Source organism: Entelurus aequoreus, linkage group LG22, assembly GCF_033978785.1.
Source record: "Entelurus aequoreus isolate RoL-2023_Sb linkage group LG22, RoL_Eaeq_v1.1, whole genome shotgun sequence".
NCBI lineage: Eukaryota > Metazoa > Chordata > Actinopteri > Syngnathiformes > Syngnathidae > Entelurus > Entelurus aequoreus.
In genome coordinates this window covers 23,507,102-23,529,624 of record NC_084752.1, presented here as the reverse complement: position 1 = coordinate 23,529,624, position 22,523 = coordinate 23,507,102, and the positions used below count along the sequence as shown (strand labels likewise).

The 22,523-nt window shown below is 36.8% G+C and overlaps 1 protein-coding gene across 1 annotated transcript in view; it reads left to right on the top strand.

The window, feature by feature from the left end:
• LOC133639224 (stromal cell-derived factor 1-like) overlaps positions 1-22,523 on the top strand; it is a 35,119-nt gene that overhangs the window by 884 nt on the left and 11,712 nt on the right. The window contains exons 2-4 of the mRNA XM_062032383.1: positions 1,701-1,778; positions 1,880-2,160; positions 6,024-6,141. Of these exons, the coding sequence (XP_061888367.1) occupies positions 2,094-2,160; positions 6,024-6,141 (185 nt within the window). The 5' untranslated portion in view covers positions 1,701-1,778; positions 1,880-2,093. The remainder of the gene's footprint in view (positions 1-1,700; positions 1,779-1,879; positions 2,161-6,023; positions 6,142-22,523) is intronic.

Below are 22,523 nucleotides of genomic sequence, written 5' to 3'. Positions count from 1 at the left end.
TGTTCAGGGAAGGGTTGTACGGTATACCGGTACTAGTATAGTACCACGATACTAATGAAGCATTTTCGGTACTATACCGCCTCTGAAACGTACCGGTCCCGCAAGCCCCCGCGCCTTCGCCGAAGTCACGTCGTGTCATTGCTGGTTTACGAGCAGAGGAGCATGTTCGGCAGCGCACAATCACAGAGTACTTACAAGCAGACAATGTGTGTAGACAGAAAAGGGAGAACGGACGCATTTTGGCTTAAAAACTAACGATAAAGGTGAAGTTATAACACTGAAACACCCTCAGAAAGAGGTGATTTAAGACATGGCTAGCTAGCTAGCGGCTAAGGTCCATCCGCCGTCGGCAGTGTTTTAGCTACTTCTAAATCACTAATCCTGGTCTCCATGGTGACAAATAAAGTATGTTTTTTACAAGTATCATAGTAATATCGAGGAATAGCTAAACATGCTTCACTGCACACCGTAGCTCACCGGCATCAAAATGTAAAAAAACGCCATTGGTGGATCTACACCTAACATCCACTGTAATGATATCAAGTACAGTAGCGTATGTAGTCGATACTACTATGATTACGTCGATATTTTTTGGCATAACAACATCATCTTTCGTTTTTTTAAAATGTATATTATGTTTATAAACTCAGGAAATATGTCCCTGGACACATGAGGACTTTAAATATGACCAATGTACGATCCTGTAACGACTTGGTATCGGATTGATACCCAAATTTGTGGTATCATCCAAAACTAATGTAAAGCATCCAAACAACAGAAGAAAAGTGATTATTACATTTTAACAGAAGTGTCGATAGAACATGTTAAAAGAGAAAGTAAGCAGATATTAACAGTAAATGAACAAGTAGATTAAATATTAATTTTCTACCACTTGTCCTTAATAACGTTGACAAAATAATAGAATGATAAATGACACAATATGTTACTGCATATGTCAGCAGACTAATTAGGAGTCTTTGTTTGTTTACTTACTACTAAAAGACAAATTGTCTTGTATGTTGACTATTTTATTTAAGGACTTAACTGGAATAAGAAACATATGTTTAATTGACCCTAAGATTTGTTGTTAAAATAAAGCCAATAATGCAATTTTTTTGTGGTCCCCTTTATTTAGAAAAGTACCGAAAAGTATCGAAAAGTACCGAAAAGTATCGAAATAATTTTAGTACTGGTACCGGTACCAAAATATTGGTATTGTTACAACACTAGTCCAGTGACATATTTGATGAGTTTATAAACATAATATGAATTAAAAAATAAACGAAAGAAGATGTTGTGATGCCAAAAAATATCGACATAATAATAGTAGTATCGATTGGATATGCTCCTGTACTTGGTATCATTACAGTGGATGTTAGCTGTACGGACCGGTACTTTTCAGAGATGGTATAGTACCGAATATGATTCATTAGTATCGCGGTACTATACTAAAACCGGTATACCGTACAACCCTAATTATTATTAGTAGTAGCATTTTCCATCCAGCGACCAAACTAGTTTACCAAACTTTAAGTAATAAAAGCCAGAGCTGCATATTTTACATTACAGCGTGCATGCGTCCTATTGAGAGAGAGACAATAGTCACACTTGGCTGATATATGCGGAATACAACAATAATATTAGTTAACAGCAGGGAGCTCTGCAGGGAGGTCACCCAAACTTCCATGCGTGTGTGACAGATGTTTTGGAAGGTGAAAGATGCTCCGCAACATCAAAGGAGGGACACATTGATATAAATCAATGTTACACTGGAAAAGGTAACTCCATCGAGCCTTTGACAAATACAACAAAGGAGGAAAAAATATCCTCCAGACTTTCCCTTTTTGACTCCCTGCCAACTCTTTTTTTTACGAGCAAGGAAGTCTCTCCTGGCTCTCCACAGTTCTCTCCTCCTCCCTCTCACCTCCTCATGCTGGGACCCCTCTCCTCCACCCTCCCCCTTCTGAGAAAGTGGGACTCCCTCCTTCCCCTCGAATCTCTCGCTCTCCCTCTCCCGTGTGAGGATTTAACACAATGCAACGCTGGCGGCCTCAGTTGAGCCCGGGACTGTAGCAGAGAGTCACAGCCACAGCATGGATGTCAAACTGCTGCCACTGATGCTTCTGTTGGCCGTGATCACACATGGACCGATCAGCACCGGTGAGTCACTCCGTCTTAAATGGTTATGAATGTCATGGTTTTTTTTTAAATATTACATTATTTTATTTATTTCAAGTACTTCTTCCAAACTGCAGGTTGAATTAATTTGGATGCTGAAGTCTTCATTACCATACTCTTCTCTCTCTTAAAAACATATATTCTTAAGAAATTGCTAACCCAATTTTTTATAATTTACAACATATATGGTCTATTTTCCAATTTCAAAGCTCAATTTATCACAATCTAAGTCCATCCATCCATCCATTTTCTACCGCTTATTCCCAAATCATTGTTTTTTATTCAAATTTGAGGAACTTGGAAAATAATGCAATTATTTGTGCAAAAATGCATGCATTTAGGCGTGAATAAAACACAGTTTTATCTGGGTTTTTGTTAATAAAAAAAAAAAATCAAAATAAATATAAATGATGAAGAAAATGGTTAAATGGACATTTAATGTCAATAAAAAAAAAATTATACTTTATTTACTAAAATCACACAGAATATTAACCAGTGCAACAAATCAATACATAACAATACAATAATAACGCATAATAGTAAAATTCCAAACCAATCCAAGCCACGCAACACCCAAACACAACACCAAAAAAAAAAAAAAACAATATCAACAGTATCAACGATAATAATACCAACATAACAGTGATCAAAAACATGAAACAACAACAAACAAACCAATCACTGTTATTATCGCCTCATCATTTCCATCGCCATGACAAGCATTAATAAAAAAAAACAATAACGTGTCACATTGGCTTACACTTGCACTGCATTTCGAAACATATTGTATCCATTACTAACCACAAAAATAAAAAAGTCATATTTTAAGTTCATTTAATAGTTAAAACAATTTCAAAAAATGGATCCCATTAATTCTAAGTTTTAGTTTTATTAAAGACTCTTGTTTGCGCCATCCTTGCACTTTGCTTGACCATGTATTTCTTCAAATCAATGGTGTTGCACATTATTTATTGGGAAACCCAATCATGCATGGAGCAAGTGTAACAATTAAAAGTTAATTAAAATCACATACAATTTTGCTGCTTTTTTAAAATTCTGTACAAGAATCGACAAAAATGACTGTTTTGGAAGGGGGTCTGGGCAGCGAACTGCCCCCCTTATGTTCTTTACCAGGCGAGCAGCCAAGGTTGGCCTGCATGATGCTAAGCTTGTTGTTTCTGCCCTGCTAGGACCCCCTGATCGCATATTAAAGACATGTGTGCATTGGGCTCTTCTCTGTGCTTTCTTTTAATTAGTTTCTAATTAGGGATAAACAATGCGCTGGTGATAGCGGCGGATGCTCACTTGTGGCCCCGGCGCTGCATGCTGCATAATGATCCTCCGCTTTGCATTAGAATGGGCCCCGAAAAAGGTGCGCGTCATTAGGCTGATATTATTTGGGCCTCAGCCATTTGTCGTGGCACATTTGGTGCTGATTTATAAACATGTGTCAGGAACAATATGCGGAACCGCTGAAGAACACTTTGTTAACTACATTGGGTACAAAATGTTTATTTGTCCAATTATATTATTAAAAAAAGGGATATTGTGGATTAATTATTGTCTCAACATTGCTTTTTAATGGAAAAAAACAACCAGATTTAACACATTTTGCTATAACATAGGGCATTTGATAAGCATCAACATATTTGGGCCATCTGCAAGCTCTATTTTGGAATGTGAATATTATACTTTCATGTTTGATGTTATCAGCGTGCATCTGCAGTGCTGCACGGGGCCTCGCCAGCCTCCATGCTGGTGGCACAGGGGCCATTTGTAATCATTTTAAGAATGTACTTAGGGTGATTTCCACTGAGACCGCAGATGCGGTGTGTGAGCCACAGAGGGCCCTTTTATGAAAGAGGGCAACGTTAGAAATTGAATGTTGAGGACCCTTTAGTGGGAGAATGGTCCGGCTGAATGCTGTCCGAGTGAAAGGCTAAAATTCTGCGAGCGTCTGTGTGTGCATGTGAAAGAGAGAAAGTGGTTCCAAAAAAAAAGGGACTAATCTCTTTTTAATGAGCACGTTGTGGAGAGCAATAGCAGGTAAACTCATATGTTCCCGTGCTTTGGAAAGACATGTTACAGTGGATTAAACACGCTTTTAGGGAGGGATGACAAAGACATAAGGGAGCCAACAATTCATTATTGCATTTATCTTCAACTGCACCGTCTTGTTGATTGGTCATTTGGCATTTAATTGGTTGGTTGTCACACTCTTTGCTCTTTAGTACGAATAACTCATCAAAACATCTTTCAATAAACATTCCTACATTAAATTAAAGCTTAAGGCGTTGGCTTGAAAGCTGCATCCCTCTCATTGTACAACTCAACAAAGAGGTAATAAACTATCAGACTCACTGTCAAACTCATTTAAAATCGGGGGCCACATGGAGAAAAATCGGCTCCCAAGTGGGCAGGACTGGTAAAATCACAGCACGATAACTTAAAAATAAAGACAACTTCAGATTGTTGGGTTTTTTTTGTTTAAAAATAGAACAAGCACATTCTGAAAATGTACAAATCATAATGTTGTTGTTTTTTTTACACTTACATGTTGTGGTTAATAGTATTCTATCTTTATTTCTCGTTATTTATACTTTCTGAATAAATTATGTGCTAATCTAGTCAACGCGTTGGTGTTAATTTTCAATCCATCAAGATGTGGATGTTATTTATGTAGTTTGCTCATTTTCCTCGACTGGTGCACTAACATCATGTGGTTTATTTATTTTTTTACATATGTAGCATCATCTACAGATACAAAGAATTGCTTTTGCGGGGGTTGGGGTTGGGGGGGGGGCATACCGGTACTTTTCAGAGGCGGTATAGTACCGAATATGATTCATTAGTATCGCGGTACTATACTAATACCGGTATACCGTACAACCCTAATATATGTATATACACACACACACATATATATATATATATATATATATATATATATATATATATATATATATATATATATATATATATACTACTGTTCAAAACTTTGGGGTCACCCAAACAATTTTGTGGAATAGCCTTAATTTCTAAGAACAAGAATAGACTGTCGAGTTTCAGATGAAAGTTCTCTTTTTCTGGCCATTTTGAGCGTTTAATTGACCCCACAAATGTGATGCTCCAGAAACTCAATCTGCTCAAAGGAAGGTCAGTTTTGTAGCTTCTGTAACGAGCTAAACTGTTTTCAGATGTGTGAACATGATTGCACAAGGGTTTTCTAATCATCAATTAGCCTTCTGAGCCAATGAGCAAACACATTGTACCATTAGAACACTGGAGTGATAGTTGCTGGAAATGGGCCTCTATACACCTATGTAGATATTGCACCAAAAACCAGACATTTGCAGCTAGAATAGTCATTTACCACATTAGCAATGTATAGAGTGTATTTCTTTAAAGTTAAGACTAGTTTAAAGTTATCTTAATTGAAAAATAAGGACATTTCAATGTGACCCCAAACTTTTGAACGGTAGTGTATATATATATATATATATATATATATATATATATATATATATATATATATATATATATATATATATATATGTGTACAAATTCTGTACGTTTCCATACCACAATTTGAGAGACAACGAACCCATTTTCCCATGCATGTATCTTTATGCAAGCATTGCATGACACATACATCATTGTTTTATTTTAATTGTAGGTATTAAACGATATAGTGCAGTCAATACAAAATTCTTATTAGGTTTTTTTAAAGTTGTTGTCAAGATTAACTATTTTTCCCCAAGTTTTCGTTCCAGCTTAATCATTTAAATGTTTTTGATATTGTTCATTAATAATATTGGTTCTTGTATTTTGCGGTGTGTTTACAGCAAAGCCTATCAGTCTGGTGGAGCGGTGCTGGTGTCGTTCCACTCTCAACACGGTTCCTCAGCGCTCCATCAAAGAGCTCAAGTTCCTGCACACGCCCAACTGCCCCTTCCAAGTCATGTGAGTACAGGACTTAAAGATTAGGACGCTAAGTAAATGAAAGCTCAGTTTGTCTGATGTGAGTTATTCAGGCAGACAACTGACATCCCCAGATATTGTTAAGCATAGTTAAATGATGTACATGTTGTCAGCTCTATTCTCAAGTGTAGTGTTTGCCTTACTTCCTTGCAAAGAGCCAAGGTTGAGGCAGCTCGGCAACAACAAACACAAAACAGTTTTTATTCTTTGCTTTGATTCGATTTTCACGTGTGAACATAAAATAGTTGGCCAGTTTCTTACAACATGATGTAAAAGTTATCTATCCTGCAGGACAAGCTGGAATATATCAATTGCAATACATTGCACACAGCAGGAACTCCCAGGTTGCCTTTTTTTAGTATGTGAAGTTTGATTACATTTCTGTTTTTATGGACTTTCTATGCATGAAAATGCTTTGGTTTGGACTGATGGAAAAAAGTACCTAATTCAAGTACAAAATTCCGGGCCCACTCTTTAAGGGCCCCCCCCCATCCCACCCTAAACCAAACTTCGCCGCCCCATACACATACTTGGTATATTTACGTGCACTACAATACTAATTATTGCATTGATTTGGTTGAAACCAGCTTATGAAAACACATGTGAAAAACGTAATTTGTTTTCTTACTTTTTGAAGAAAATATATTTTTACAAAAAAGTCCCAACAATTTCAATATAAAGTGACCGGAATATGAATTTAAATAATCATTATTCACTTAAATATGATTGTAACTCAAGTTTTCCTTTACTTCAGAGTGTAAAGTAGAGATTATCTGATTCACATAGGATTATTATCACTGAATAATACGAATCACAGCAACAAATTATTATTATGATTATGTTATTTTTAGGACATCACCCGGAGTTAAGTCTCCCTCTGTCTTTGAAAACTTGTGACACATCTGCTTCTAACTCTAATCAAGGCTCCTTGAACTCACCCCAGTTATGCGCAATGAGTTGTAAAAGTGAAACGTATACATACCATTCTCCTATGCTGCCACAAATAGATGCATTATATATTTATCTTTCTTCTATCACTTCACCCTTGTTACAAAAATGTTGGTGCTGTGTGTGAATGCTTAAAGGTGAACTTTGACGATGTTATGACGTCTGTGATTTGTGAAATGTTCGAAGTTAGGTTTGCCGCTATCCAGGTGGAACCATTTCGTATTTGTATCAAGAAGGTGTAGGTAGTAGTCTTAGACATTCTAGATTTTATTCAAGCAACCTTATTATTAGGGATGCAACAAAAGTTGCTTGGAGTAAAAGTATGACTTCCCTACTTATTAAACATACATCCCCCTTATATACATGTAACGGCAAAAAAAAATCAAATGATTGTTAAGTAAAGTACTATTTCTCATAAATTCAAGCAACTAAAATACTTTCTCAGGAATACTTCAGAGATTAAGTTAGAAGTACTCAAGATTAGGTACAGGCTACAAAAATGTAAATTCACATAACTCAATTATTTCAAGTGTAGTAATTAAATCAGACAGGAACATGAAAATGAATATTACAGGGCAAAAACATTACATTATGTACACTACCGTTCAAAAGTTTGGGGTCACCCAAACAATTTTGTGGAATAGCCTTCATTTCTAAGAACAAGAATAAACTGTCGAGTTTCAGATGAAAGTTCTCTTTTTCTGGCCATTTTGAGCGTTTAATTGACCTCACAAATGTGATGCTCCAGAAACTCAATCTGCTCAAAGGAAGGTCAGTTTTGTAGCTTCTGTAACGAGCTAAACTGTTTTCAGATGTGTGAACATGATTGCACAAGGGTTTTGTAATCATCAATTAGCCTTCTGAGCCAATGAGCAAACACATTGTACCATTAGAACACTGGAGTGATAGTTGCTGGAAATGGGCCTCTATATACCTATGTAGATATTGCACCAAAAACCAGACATTTGCAGCTAGAATAGTCAATTACCACATTAGCAATGTATAGAGTGTATTTCTTTAAAGTTAAGACTAGTTTAAAGTTATCTTCATTGAAAAGTACAGTGCTTTTCCTTCAAAAATAAGGACATTTCAATGTGACCCCAAACTTTTGAACGGTAGTCTATACTTTCAATTTTAGCTATCCCAATCAATGTAATTAAATGCTAGGAATAAACAAATACAGTTTAAGATTATTCATTGATTTCGTATCTATACATAATTGTATTTATATATATAATAGTTGTATTTTAATTATGTATGAATATCTTATTTATATATTATTCAATGTTGCAAAAGTTATTCATGTTTAATATAATGTTTTTATTGTCTAGAGGGTCATATAACATGTTTTCATATTTAGTAGGAAATCCCACAAATTCCAAAGACATGCACCTGGGGATAGGTTGATTGGCAACACTAAATTGGCCCTAGTGTGTGAATGTGAGTGTGAATGTTGTCTGTCTGTCTGTGTTGGCCCTGTGATGAGGTGGTGACTTGTCCATGGTGTACCCCGCCTTCTGCCCGAATGCAGCTGAGATAGGCTCCAGCACCCCCCGCGACTCCAAAAGGGACAAGCGGTAGAAAATGGATGAATGGATCGCACAAATGTATATTATATACTGTATAACACTGAGGTAATGTAGTTCACCTTGACTTATTTCCAGAACTATTGTTGCATTGCTTGCGTTGGCTCTGTATGCTTTTGTAAAATGTTGCGAAATATTCAAAGAGACTAAGTTACTTTGATAAATACATTAAACGATAAGTGTGTTGAATTAGTGTCCTGATGCAATTGAGTGCACTACCTAACTGCAACCTGCAGAGGTGCTATTGATTCAGTCCCAACTAGTCGAAAGAAGTGCAATGCAATACCAACTTATGGCAGTGCCTCTCCATTACTTTCTGTTATTTTTCCTCTTATCTTTCTTCCTAAGTGATTTCCTAAGAGGAGTCCATTCAAATTCATTACGTGTTTTTAAAAGGCCAAATTGTTCCCACCTGCTGTTCTTAAATTGCTGAATGCCAAATGGTTAGCGCGTGCGTGTCTATCATAATTTGCATATAAACACGCCCTTATTTCCCCAATATGCATATGTAAACACCCTTAATTCCGTAATTTGCATAGGTAAACGCCCTTAATTCCCCATATAAGGGCACAATTCCGGCGGAAAAGCCGAACATCAAACAGACGGAGAAAACACAAACAGATTACAGAAGACAAATTTGTATTATCCCGCAGGGGAAATACATAATGTCAAAACGTAAGTTTAAGAAAGGGGGGACGGCTGAGGTAGCCCCGAAGCGGAAGAAAAACTGGTCGAGTTCAGAAATGGAGGTTCTACTGCAAGAAGTGGAGAAAAACAAAGTAGTGATCCTCAGCAGTGTGTGTGTGTGTGTGTGTGTGTGTGTGTGTGTGTGTGTGTGTGTGTGTGTGTGTGTGTGTGTGTGTGTGTGTGTGTGTGTGTGTATGTGTGTGTGTGTGTGTGTGTACGTGCATGCACGCACACAGTATTTTGAAATGTCTTTATATTGCTCATTTTGCTATATGTCTGTCTGTCTGTCTGTCTGTCTGTCTGTCTGTCTGTCTGTCTGTCTGTCTGTCTGTCTTATCTATCTCTATCTATGTATGATATTCATTTAAACATTAGACAATAGAAGTAAGGGAACTTGTCACACTTAAGAACAAATAGGCCACCCTAAGAGTGCACTGGAGCACTCTTAGATTTTGTTCTTACCTACGAACAAATCCCAGTTTAGAAAAGATTGGTGAATACAAAAATATCCTTAAAAACTTCGAAAGTGGGCCTAAGAACTAAATGTGTTCTTAAGAACAGTTGCTGAATGGTTCCCATTGTGTTTTTGAAGCTGCACCAATTTCGTCAGAATTTTCACCAAACTTGAAGCGTTTTGTCCAGAGGATTATTTGTGATTTGTACGTTTTCAGAATGTGACTGTTCTATTTTTGGCCAAAGTAAAACAAAGAAAACAACCTGGAGTTGTCTTTATTTTTAAGTTATCACGCCATGATTTTACCATTAAGGCCCACTTGGGAATAGATTTTCAACCATGCGGCCCCGGAGCTAAAATGACTTTCAATCAATCATTCAATCAAAGTTTATTTATACAGCCCTAAATCACGAGTGTCTCAAAGGGCTGCACAAGCCACAACGACATCCTCGGCTCAGATCCCACATCAGGGCAAGAAAAAACTCAACCCAATGGGATGACAATGAGAAACCTTGGAGGGGACAGCAGATGTGGGGACGCCCTCTGGGCGATTGGTGCAATGGACGTTGAGTGTATCTAGTGAATAGTGTGAGAGTCCAGTCCATAGTGGATCTAGCATAATAGTGTGAGAGTCCAGTCCATAGTGGATCTAACATAACAGTGAGAGTCCAGTCCATAGTGGATCTAGTTAATAGTGTGAGAGTCCAGTCCATAGTGGGGTCAGCAGGAGATCATCTTGAGTGGAGACAAGTCAGCAGCGCAGAGACGTCCCCAACTGATGCACAGATGAGTGGTCCACCATGGGTCCCGACTTTAGACAGCTAGCACCTCATCTGTGGTCACCAAATCTGTGCCCCCCCCCCCCCCCTCTCCACAAAGGAGAAACGGCAGATCAACTGGTCTAAAAGGGGGGTCTATTTAAAGGCTAGAGTATACAAATGAGTTTTAAGATGGGACTTAAATACTTCTACTGAGGTAGCATCTCTAACTGTTACTGGGAGGGCATTCCAGAGTACTGGAGCCCGAATAGAAAACGCTCTATAGCCCACAAAACCTAGGGGAACACTAATAAGCCGGAGTTCTTTGAACGCAGATTTCTTGCCGGGACATATGGTACAATACAATCCGCAAGATAGGATGGAGCTAGACCGTGTAGTATTTTATACGTAAGTAGTAAAACCTTAAAGTCGCATCTTAAGTGCACAGGAAGCCAGTGCAGGTGAGCCAGTATAGGTATATATGTATATAAAGGTATATACAGTATAGGCGTAATATGATCAAACTTTCTTGTTCTTGTCAAAAGTCTAGCAGCCGCATTTTGTACCAACTGTAATCTTTTAATGCTAGACATAGGAGACCCGAAAATAATACGTTACAGTAATCGAGACGAGACGTAACGAACGCATGAATATTGATCTCAGCGTCGCTGGTGGACAAAATGGAGCAAATTTTAGCGATATTACGGAGATGAAAGAAGGCTGTTTTAGTAACACTCTTAATGTGTGACTCAAACGAGAGAGTTGGGTCGAAGATAATACCCAGATTCTTTACCGAGTCGCCTTGTGTAATTGTTTGGTTGTCAAATGTTAAGGTGGTGTTATTAAATAGGTGTCGGTGTCTAGCAGGACCGATAATCAGCATTTCCATTTTCTTAGCGTTAGCGGACATCCATTGTTTAGTTCGACACCCCTGATGTAGAGTCGTGGTGCCGATCATGAATATTAACGTGGGCCTGAAGTGAGGTGCGTGATGTTAATGTCCTGCTAAAACAAGAGGCTCCAGTTGAAAGAAAGAGAGGAAATAAAGTGATGACGGCCACAGCTCGAGGGTGCTATTTATGTTTTTGCCAAGGAAGCAATAATTAAGGGTCAAAGTGATTACCTTTGTGTTTGCTGACCCCCCCACCTCCGAGTCCCTTATCCACTGTTGTTGTTTTGGGTTTTTTATTTGCCGCCAATGTCATTGGTCTGGAACACATTAACTCAAAGCCTCATTCATTTGTTTGCTATAGAAAATGGCAGAAGCCTCACAGCCAAAAGGCGAAACGGCTGCCAAATGAGGAGGGGGGGGAGTGACTTGTGAGCGTTGGAAGCGAGAATGAATAGCGAAAGGTCGCAGAGGACATGGAGAGCTCTGACCAGGCATGGAAAAACTGCGCTGCCAGAGGAGTCAAGAAGTCATTTAGGCGAGGCGGGATGTATTCCGTGCTGCTCTGATATCTCTATTGAGGCACATGAAAGGCGGCTAGTAACACTAGACTCTTCTACCGCCCCCCCCCCCCCCACCCAGCAGCGTCCCACCGTGCACCCGTGCCAAGCCATCCCAGCATGCTGTTGGTATTACCTTGCTGTGAAGTAATTACTACCTGCTGCTTGTGGAACTTTAGCCGAGTCACTTCGAGGTGAAGCTGCGAGTCGACGAGGAGACAGATAAACAGGATGAGGAAGGACACCTCCAAAACAGGACCGAGCTCCCAAGCGGGATGGGCCGGCCACCCCTAATAAAAAAAAGAAGGCAGAGAAAGTAAGCACAGATCCAATTACGGGTGTTGTTGACATGTTTGATTGAGGGATGGGGATCGGAGGCTGAAGCCCGCGATGCTGCGCTTTAAAGTGGGGACGCCATTTGCTCACACAGGAGGCGGCAGGTTGAAGTGGCTGCAGTGACGAGGGGGCGCCTACACGGGATGTGGGGGGTGTTTCATTTGTGGAGCGGTGTGATGGAGATATGGAAGGAGGAAAGGTTGTTAACTCTCACGCGCGACCTTTTGCCACGGAGGTGTGAGACCCACATGTTGAGAGGCAGCTACAAATCCTCTCTTAAATATTTGGCCCAGGGTTCCATCACTCACAGGAACACACACACACACACACACACACACACACACACACAGACACAGACACACACGCACACACACACGCACACACACACACACACACACACACACACACACACACTTCGACCGCGACAATGTTAATCATATAGTGGCTTGAACGCGCTAATATCCCAGAAGACGCGTCTCACACTGCAAAAATGATCCATTCACACCTGGTAATACGTTGAGGGTTTATAAATATTATTCTACTTTAACAAATCGTGTTCATTGAAAATAACATTTAGATTTTTTATTTGTGGCAAGAACATGCATTCACAAAATAAATGACGTCAACACTACAAACCATTTGCCACTTGCCAGGTTTTTTTTTTTTTTATTCTTGAAATTTCCCTATTTTTAAGAGCTATTTACTTATTTTTAGTCATTAACTATAATCCCAATTTTAGCAAGAATAATTATATATTGTCCATTCTAGTTTAGAAATATTAAAATTGAGAAAATAACTATTCAAATAAGACATTTTGGTTTTCCCGACATAGAAAATAATGCTTGTTTTCAGAATAAAATACTTATTTGTATCTTAAAAGTCCTGCTAATTTCTAGATATAGAAATTTTAATTTAGAATGTCTTATCAAGTAAAATTAACGAGCTGCATGCATGGATAATTTCCCTAGTTTTTTTTTTAAAAAATCCTAAAATCTTGTATTTTTATTTTATATTTTGTCAGCTCTTTTTGCAGTGTATAATATTATTTAAAGTAGACCGATTGTATGATGTATTCAAACATACTCAAGATAACATGTATGAGATATGCTTTGGTTGAATTTTTTCTCCACAACTTTTGCTCCACAGTTACATTTATAAACCATTTTCTGAGTCTGTCTGCAAATTTAGATGGCAAATGAAACCCACCACGTTCCACCCTCTCCCAAAGAATATATATTTTCAAACACAGTTGAAAATAAACGTCATAAACAGCATACAAATTCACCGCTTACAACATTAGGTACGCAAAAAACTGCATTTTCAGCATTTATCTCACCGCATGGCACAGGTCATTATTGTGCACATGCCACAATTAGATGAAAAGAATAATAATAATTTTATTTATTTTTTTGTCCTGTCCAGCTTCTCAGGCAAATCATATAGTTCAGGGGTGTCCAAACTTTTTCCACTGAGGGCCGTACACAGAAAAATTTAAGCATGGGGGGCCATTTTGATATTTTTCATTTTCAAACCTTAACAAAATATATGTATTTTTTTTAAAAAAATTTTAACCTTTAGGGCTCCCGGGGACTATAAAGGGTCTCAGTCATTAAACTGTTAAAAATAAGTCAAATTGTTATTATTATTTTTTATTTAACGCTTACAGTAAATCTCTATATATATATATAAAGTAAAAAAAAAAAAAGGTTTTCTGTCAGACAACTTTGTTTTTTATAGTAAAACTGAAATATGCAGTATTTAGTAATTAGAGCCTTAAAATATCAATAATGCAGGACACCATTGATTTTAATTCTTTAATATTTTTGAGTAATCACAGTGAAAAGTTCAATAAAATCCTACTAAATATATTTGGGATCCAAAAGGTCCCCCACTCATAAAGTGATACATTTGTAGTAGTTTTTTTTTACTTTTAACACTTAAATTACGAGATCAACTTCAGATATAAATCTGTCGATTTTACGTTTTGAACTATTATTTTGTTTGTTTTATGCTCTTTTGTCAAATACAACTTTGATGTTTTCATATGGCAACCACACAATATATGCAATATTTTTTCCACATAAAACATTTTAAAGTGATATTTTTTAACTAATAATTCATTATAACAGATTTTTAGTCTTTTTTTTTTTTTAGCAATGGCAAAAAAAAGAAAAATAAACAAAGACAAAAGAAAAAAAACAGCCTGTATCGCAGCTTTGTGTCAACATTGCAACTTTTTCTTGTTAGATTTCACCTCATTCCACTTTTTTAAAATGTTTTTTTTTTATTTTTGCAATATCATAAATTTTGCAATTTTTGTAGAATGTGTGGCGAGCCGGTAAACAATTAGCTGCGGGCCGCAAATGGCCCCCGGGCCGCACTTTGGACACCCCTGATATAGTTGATGTAGATGCCCGTATCGGCTGTTCAGATTTACTTTACAGAAGAGAAGTGTAGGATACTTCTCTTGTTGCCTTATTTGTATTTGACTTTATCCAAATGTATTTATATTATCATTTGGTGCAGCCGGGCCGGAGCAGGAGGGGATAGAAAGAGAAAAAAAGAAGCCAGCTATATTAACCTTGTAGATTGTTATAGTAACAATAGGCTAAGCTTTGTCAGTGTGCCATGTGTTATCCAGTTTCCCCTAGAGTAACAACGTTGATATATGTTTGATGAAACGTGATTATGTGCATGAGTGTATGTATGTATATGTACAGTAAGTGTATATGTATGTCTGTACAGTGAATATATATGTACAGTATGTGTATATGTATGTTTGTACAGTGCAGGCTTTTTCGTCGGCGTGGCTAATCCAACTTTGTTCCTGTCCATGCTGACTGAACAGTCCTGTGTAAAATATGTGGACAAATTAATTTCATTATAATCATTTTGTAGATATTATAGCAGGCGGGAGGGCATGAAACAAGAATAAGCAATCTCAACAGAGGACGAGACTGGCCGACAGCAGATACTACTAGATTGTCAATCTGTGACATCACAAATGGCCCACGGTTAAAAAAAAAAAGACCACAAAGCACAGCGTTCAGAGGCATCCAAAACTGCGTGCAAGCTCACGCCCAAATACATGAACCTTATAATTTGACGCTTAATAGCCATTATTTATTATTTATATCATATTAACATTAGAAAAGAGGAAAATCATTAGGTCTCCTTCAAATCAATCTGTTATCACAATCCTTTAAAAAAAAACTATAAAACAAACAACATATTGCATAACATGATGATAACACTAGGATAGTACTACAATTATATTTTACCATAAATGGTTGGGAGTTGCAGAGGATAATATTGGAACACTTTTTGCAAAAAAATAAGTCACCAAAAAATAATTTTCATATAAAATTCTCATATACTATCATAGGAATTGGTTCTTTGGATAGATGAAATTATAAAATTGTATATTTTCAGGGTCTAAGAAGCGAACAAATAAGCACAAATGATCATTCATTAAAATCAAAACACAGACTTAAAATACTTAAATTTAAAAACAATATTTATGGTAATGCAGATCTCAAATTTACCTAATTTGTGTGGGGGTTTTTTGGGTTTTTTTTTGGTGTATGAAGAAAAGTCTGTCCAAATAGAGATTTGTCAGACAAAGTGCATTAGTGTTCAAAGTGACCCTAATTGTGTATCCGGTGATCATTTAGTTCAATCAGAGTTAAATTGAACCACCGGTCAGATCAAAAGGACTCACCAAAAATACAAAGTTTACATCAAACCCTGTGCACAGATGTCGTTGAGTCTGTGGAATATCACACAAACACGCAGGCCATTAGGCTAAAAACACTACAATGTCACAGATCTCAGGGAGTTTGCAGTCTGCTTGCACACATCTGAGTATTAGCAAAAAATATGATATGTTTTAAAATGTATGTATAGGTTTGAAATGTGAAATGTTACTAAGCAGTTCAATATCAAAATCACTCACCATACAGCAATAGATGATAAATGTCTATTACCTGACAGTTTATATGTTAGCTGCCTCTCTTTGTTTATAATGTATATTTTATGTTGTATCTACTCTTTATTTTATGCTCCCTTTTTTTTTTGCTACAGCTGTTACATATACTGTAAAATTGTCCATGGAAATTGGGATTTGTTATATATTGTATATATTATATAATAATATAATATAATATAATAATACATCAGTATATATACTGTATATATAATATGTAAATATTACATATATGTTATGTTTTATATTGCTACTGTGGTACATTTTTAGTCTACTTTATACCTTTTGTTTTCGCCCTCTTTTTGTGCCCTTGTGTGCATTATCCTTTCCATCCTTATCCTTTCCTTCCTTTGTAACTGAGCTACTGTGTGGAAGAATTTCCCTTGTGGATCACTACAGTTTGTCTAATATCTAATAAGTGTCCTCTTAGTGCTTTATAAGCTTTATTGAAGTACAGACGTCACTCTAAATTCTAGCGCCTTAAAGGTTGTACTTTTGGAAATTATCAGACGTTTTAAGTATATTTTATATAATGTGTTGACAACTCTGCAGATCTAGTACTAGTGTAGGCTAGTAGTAATGTAGTCTTGCTGCTGTACACGTTATCACTGGTGATCAACTTCTTTTTACACTTGTCTATTATTCATGTAAAAAAATACGATGCGTAAGGTTTATCTCTGAAACGTTATCACGCCTGTGTGCCCTCCTGTATCGGATTTGTTCATGTCAGTGTGAACAGTACAATTCTGAATGTTTCAAATCTGACCCAAGGCTCTTTCGTCTGTGGATATCAGTCAGATATGTATTCGATGCCACTGCAGTCCGAACAATTGCAGTCATCCGACCTATACTACAACAAAAAATATTCGCCAAAATAAACGGTTACAAATTAAATTATTGACAAATGAGCTGAAAAAAAGTGAAAATAACGTTTTAGAAACGTACGTCAATGTTCCACCACACCTCTCTAGGACTGCTTGCCCACTCGTTCTTCGGAGAAGACGTTGAAGCAAATGTCCTACGAACTTGCCCTCTTCCTTTTTAGACTTCTATGCGTGATAATTCCATTCCGAAAATGTCGACTTTGATTGCACAAAATCCTTTAAATTACCACAATGCGCCGGGATGTAGACCGACTAGAATTGGAGCCATGTTTACTTCTATTAACACTGCAGCACATGTGACATCATGGGTCAGTTTGCGTTCACATTAGACATTTTTTTCTGAAATGTGACCGACTAAATAAAAAGATCGCTTTTGACAAAAATAAAATAAAATTCAAGGAGACCTGTGATGATTTTCTTTTTTTCTGATACATAAATGTTGTTACAATGTTGTATAATCCTGTTAAACAATGCCAAAGCATCAAATTATAAGGTTCAATAATTTCGGCGTGGGCTTGCACGCAGTTTTGGATGCCTCTCTTCGTGGATTTTTGCAGTTTGGCTCTGGTGTGACGTCACAACGAGGTGGACGTACTTATTTGGACATTAAGTCAAGCTCTTAGCTAGAGTGGTAAGGTCCTCCCCCTCTGCTTCAAGTTATGAGGAAACACAAAACAAAGGTAAGCTAACGTATTATTTGTATCTAATCTAATGCACATAATAACATAGACGTGCATAAATGCTGCTACAAGCAGAGCAGAGTCTGACTCAATTGGAAAGTGCGCAGTTGTATCTAATGTGACCAGGTGAATCTTTATAAAATGTTAGCTAAGTTTTTTTTACTTTGAACAGTGAACTTAAAGATAAATTACGACACTTTTAGGGAGGGTGGGGCGAGGTATAATGCAAATCTGAAGGAATGAGACAGACTCAACAAATCTAGTCCAGTTATATACACTACCGTTCAAAAGTTTGGGGTCACATTGAAATGTCCTTGTTTTTGAAGGAAAAGCACTGTACTTTTCAATGAAGATAACTTTAAACTAGTCTTAACTTTAAAGAAATACACTCTATACATTGCTAATGTGGTAAATGACTATTCTAGCTGCAAATGTCTGGTTTTTGGTGCAATATCTACATAGGTGTATAGAGGCCCATTTCCAGCAACTATCACTCCAGTGTTCTAATGGTACAATGTGTTTGCTCATTGGCTCAGAAGGCTAATTGATGATTAGAAAACCCTTGTGCAATCATGTTCACACATCTGAAAACAGTTTAGCTCGTTACAGAAGCTACAAAACTGACCTTCCTTTGAGCAGATTGAGTTTCTGGAGCATCACATTTGTGGGGTCAATTGAACGCTCAAAATGGCCAGAAAAAGAGAACTTTCATCTGAAACTCGACAGTCTATTCTTGTTCTTAGAATTAAGGCTATTCCAAGAAATTGTTTGGGTGACCCCAAACTTTTGAACGGTAGTGTATGTGGCTGTTGAGCAAAATTTACACTAAAGCATATCCAACACATATTAGCTAAATCACAATGAAGTGGTTTTAAATTAAATAAAAATAATCATAGGTTCCATTTAAGAGAGTGTTTGAATTGTATTTTATTGTTGAATTGCTACAGTAGTAGCTTTTACAGAAATGTTACCTAAAATATCACCTTTTTGGGTAATAAATATTGTATGATTGTGACAGTTTGACCTTGAGAAAGGTTAATTCAATTGCATTCGATTGATTGTTTATATTTTTAGCCAAATATTTTGGTGGTCAATATAATGGAAGTGAAAATTCACATTTTCAACCAAACCCCAACATTTGTTTAAGTAAATCACACTGACATTTTCTGCTTTTAGTGTGTGAATATAGATACAGTATATCACATTTATTAAGCACCCTAATGTTATTTTATAGATATATGAAAGATTGTAGTATTACGGAGCGCCTAAAGGGACATGGATGTTTTGCGAGATCTCGAAAAGGTTTTTTTCCTATGTCAGTGAACCGGAAGTAAAACAGACACAGCGGTGGTGAACCGGAAGTGAAACAGACAAAGCGATGGAGGAGCCTACCCATCATCTGTGCTCTGTTGTGGGACCATAATACGATTTGATGTCTTTATATGTTAGGCCAATACTAAAATAGAAATCAATGATGGGTAGGCTCCTCCATCGCTTTGTCTGTTTCACTTCCGGTTCACCATCGCTGTGTCTGTTTTACTTCCGGTTCACTGACATAGGAAAAAAACCTTTTGCGACATCTCGCAAAGCATTTTTTTCCCTCCATGTCCCTTCTTGAACTCAAACTTATAATACATAATTCACCCCTATGCAATATTCTACCTTAATACCCTAGTGTGCAATATCCATTGAGTGCAATACATCCGACACTGATTGTTATTTATTACTCCGGTACTTTTGTCTTGTTCTGTATATTGTACAGTAATTTGTATAGTGTTTTGTATATTGTACAGGATTGCTTGTTATTTTTATTTGGTAGTAGTCTGTTTATTTCAATTCTTATTTTTTATCTTTATTACTTCTTGTGAAATTTAATTTTATCCCATATTTGTTTCCACTACCGCACCTTAAGTTGGAGTCCTTAATCTTGTTATATGCAAAAATAATGATAATAAAGTCCATTCTATTCTATTAGGGGCTCCGTATAGTATAGATCTTGTAACATCATAGTTTTTATTTAATGACTATGCAAAAGTACAGGTGTGCAAGGGCCATTTTAAACATCTACTTAGAATTTCATCTGAACGGTTGTTCGCAGCTATTCTAAAAAATTGTCCATGCATAATTTTAGCTCATTTCAATGAAATGCGCTTCAGACAGAGCACGGGCATCTCTCGCAGCTGTTCTCCAGTGGAAACAGAAGAGTGTTAATTTTCCTCAGCTGGCTGCTGGTTGACTGCCTGTCATGCTCAGGCAGCCTCACATCTGCAGCTCACGTGTGTTAGTTAGTTAGAGGACGTGCTGAGCTTTGTAGGACTTCTGAGCTCAGGTGTTTCTGGCCTGCCATTTCATGAACTGTGCCTAAATACCAGTATGGATAACGATTACTTTCGTTCCTTTTTGTGCTAAAAATGAGATTCCGAAAGATAAATAGGATAAATTGAAGATTTCTTCTTTGAGATTTTTCCCTCCAGAGAGATTGAGGTTGTAATCATGTGGCTTTAAACTGTGATGTGTTTTGAGAAGTTTACAAAGATGAACTCTTGATTCCATAAATACCGAAATGATTTATTAGCTAGTGATAAAATAAATATGTTCGGAAACAGCGCATGATCCTTTAAGTGTTTCCGCAGTGTTTACCTTTTATCACCTCCCCAGATGATATTTAGACTACTGTAGGGACTCATTAATGTTGCTCGTGGTTCATTCTGTGGTTTATATTTCCACAAAGAGAAACATATTGTACTTTTATGTATGTTTGTCGTTGCATCACTGGATCTCAGTGATCCGATTCTTACAGCTTATCTTGCCAAATAAACTTTTAAAATGTTTCTAAGCAACTTTATAGGCGGAGGATGCGCCCATTGACAATGAAGCTGATTTATGTATGACACTTAAATAGATAAACTAATGCCCAATCTTCCTTTTGGAGAATCAAGCATTCGCACAGTTTACACAATAATGTCGAAAGTACAGTTATAAATGAACTGTTAACAAAATGGAGTGCCATGTTTATCCATCAATTATGTCAGTTGGCAGGCTCCTTCCTGGTAATGGAAGATAAAACAAAAGGAACATATCATTTTTGATTCTAGGATGGCGGGAAGCCATAGTTTGACTCAAATGGCTTTGAACTGTAAATAAAATCCTCTAACAAAAAATGAAAAGGTTGTCTGTTTGGTTGCTAGCAAGCTAGGCTACACCTAGTTCAAGACAACAGGAACATACCCTTTTAAAAACCATTCTGGGGAAATATAGTTGTAAAAGGTTAAACAAGAGAGAAGAAATGCTAGAAATAAAATTGACATCAAGGTTTTAATTAGTACGATAACGTGACCGCACGAGGCTGAGTTTTTTATTCCCCCGCCATCACCGGCATTTGAGTGACAACCATGTTGACAGTCTAAAAATAACATGCCTTCCTTCACTCGTTATTTTCACAGTTTTATGCATTTATATGTATACAATATAAAAGTCGCAAATGGAATCGTAAACTAAATTTAGATGCGAAAAATTTGCAATTACATTTTTGCTCAAAATCGTGCTATGTCTATTTGTTGGCTAGCAGGCCACTTCCTGGTTCATAGAAAATGATGTACGAGAGTAGCAATACTTTCTACTGTAGATGAATGATGTCTCCACCTTTTCTATTTACATTATTTTCACAGAGAGAAGGAACAGTTATATTGTCACTGAAATGCCAAAAATAATTCATTCATTTTAAAAAAAAGTGTTTGTTTGTCTGCATGTTAGCTAGCAGGTCACTTCCTGATTCTCGGAGAATGACGTGCAAGATTAAAAACACTGTAGATGAATAGGTCACTCTGTACCATTTCTATTTGCGGAAATTTTCACAGTGAGTTGGGACGGTAATTTGTAAATGTAATGTTGAAAAGACATACCTAATATTTACAAAAAAATTTGCTTATTTGTTGGAAATAATTTTGGTGGAAAAAAATTGTTTGTTTACATGTTAGCTAGCAGGTCACTTCCTGGTGGATGGAGAATGACGTACGAGATTAACAATACTGTAGATGAACGGGTGTCTACTATTTCTATTTACATTATTTTACAGATGGCGTTGGGACAGGTATCTTGTAAATAGAATGCAGAAAAGAGATAATTATTATGGGGAGATGTTTGATTGTCTGTAGGTTAACCAACAGGCCACTTCCTGGTTCATGAAGAATAACGTTTGAGATTTTAAAAATAATGTAGCTAAACGGGCTCCACCATCTATATGGGACCCCGACTTAAACAAGTTGAAAAACTTATTCGGGTGTTACCATTTAGTGGTCAATTGTACGGAATATGTACTTCACTGTGCAACCTACTAATAAAAGTCTCAATCAATCAATCAATCAATCAATCAATATTTACATTATTTTACAGATGGATCTGGAACGGTTAATCTGTAACTGTAGTGTCGAAAAGACATACTTAATATTTAAAAATATATATTTGTTTGTTTGCATTTTAGCTAGCAAATCACTACCTTGTTCATGGAGGGTTTTTTTTGATTGATTGAGACTTTTATTAGTAGGTTGCACAGTGAAGTACATATTCCGTACAATTGACCACTAAATGGTAACACCCG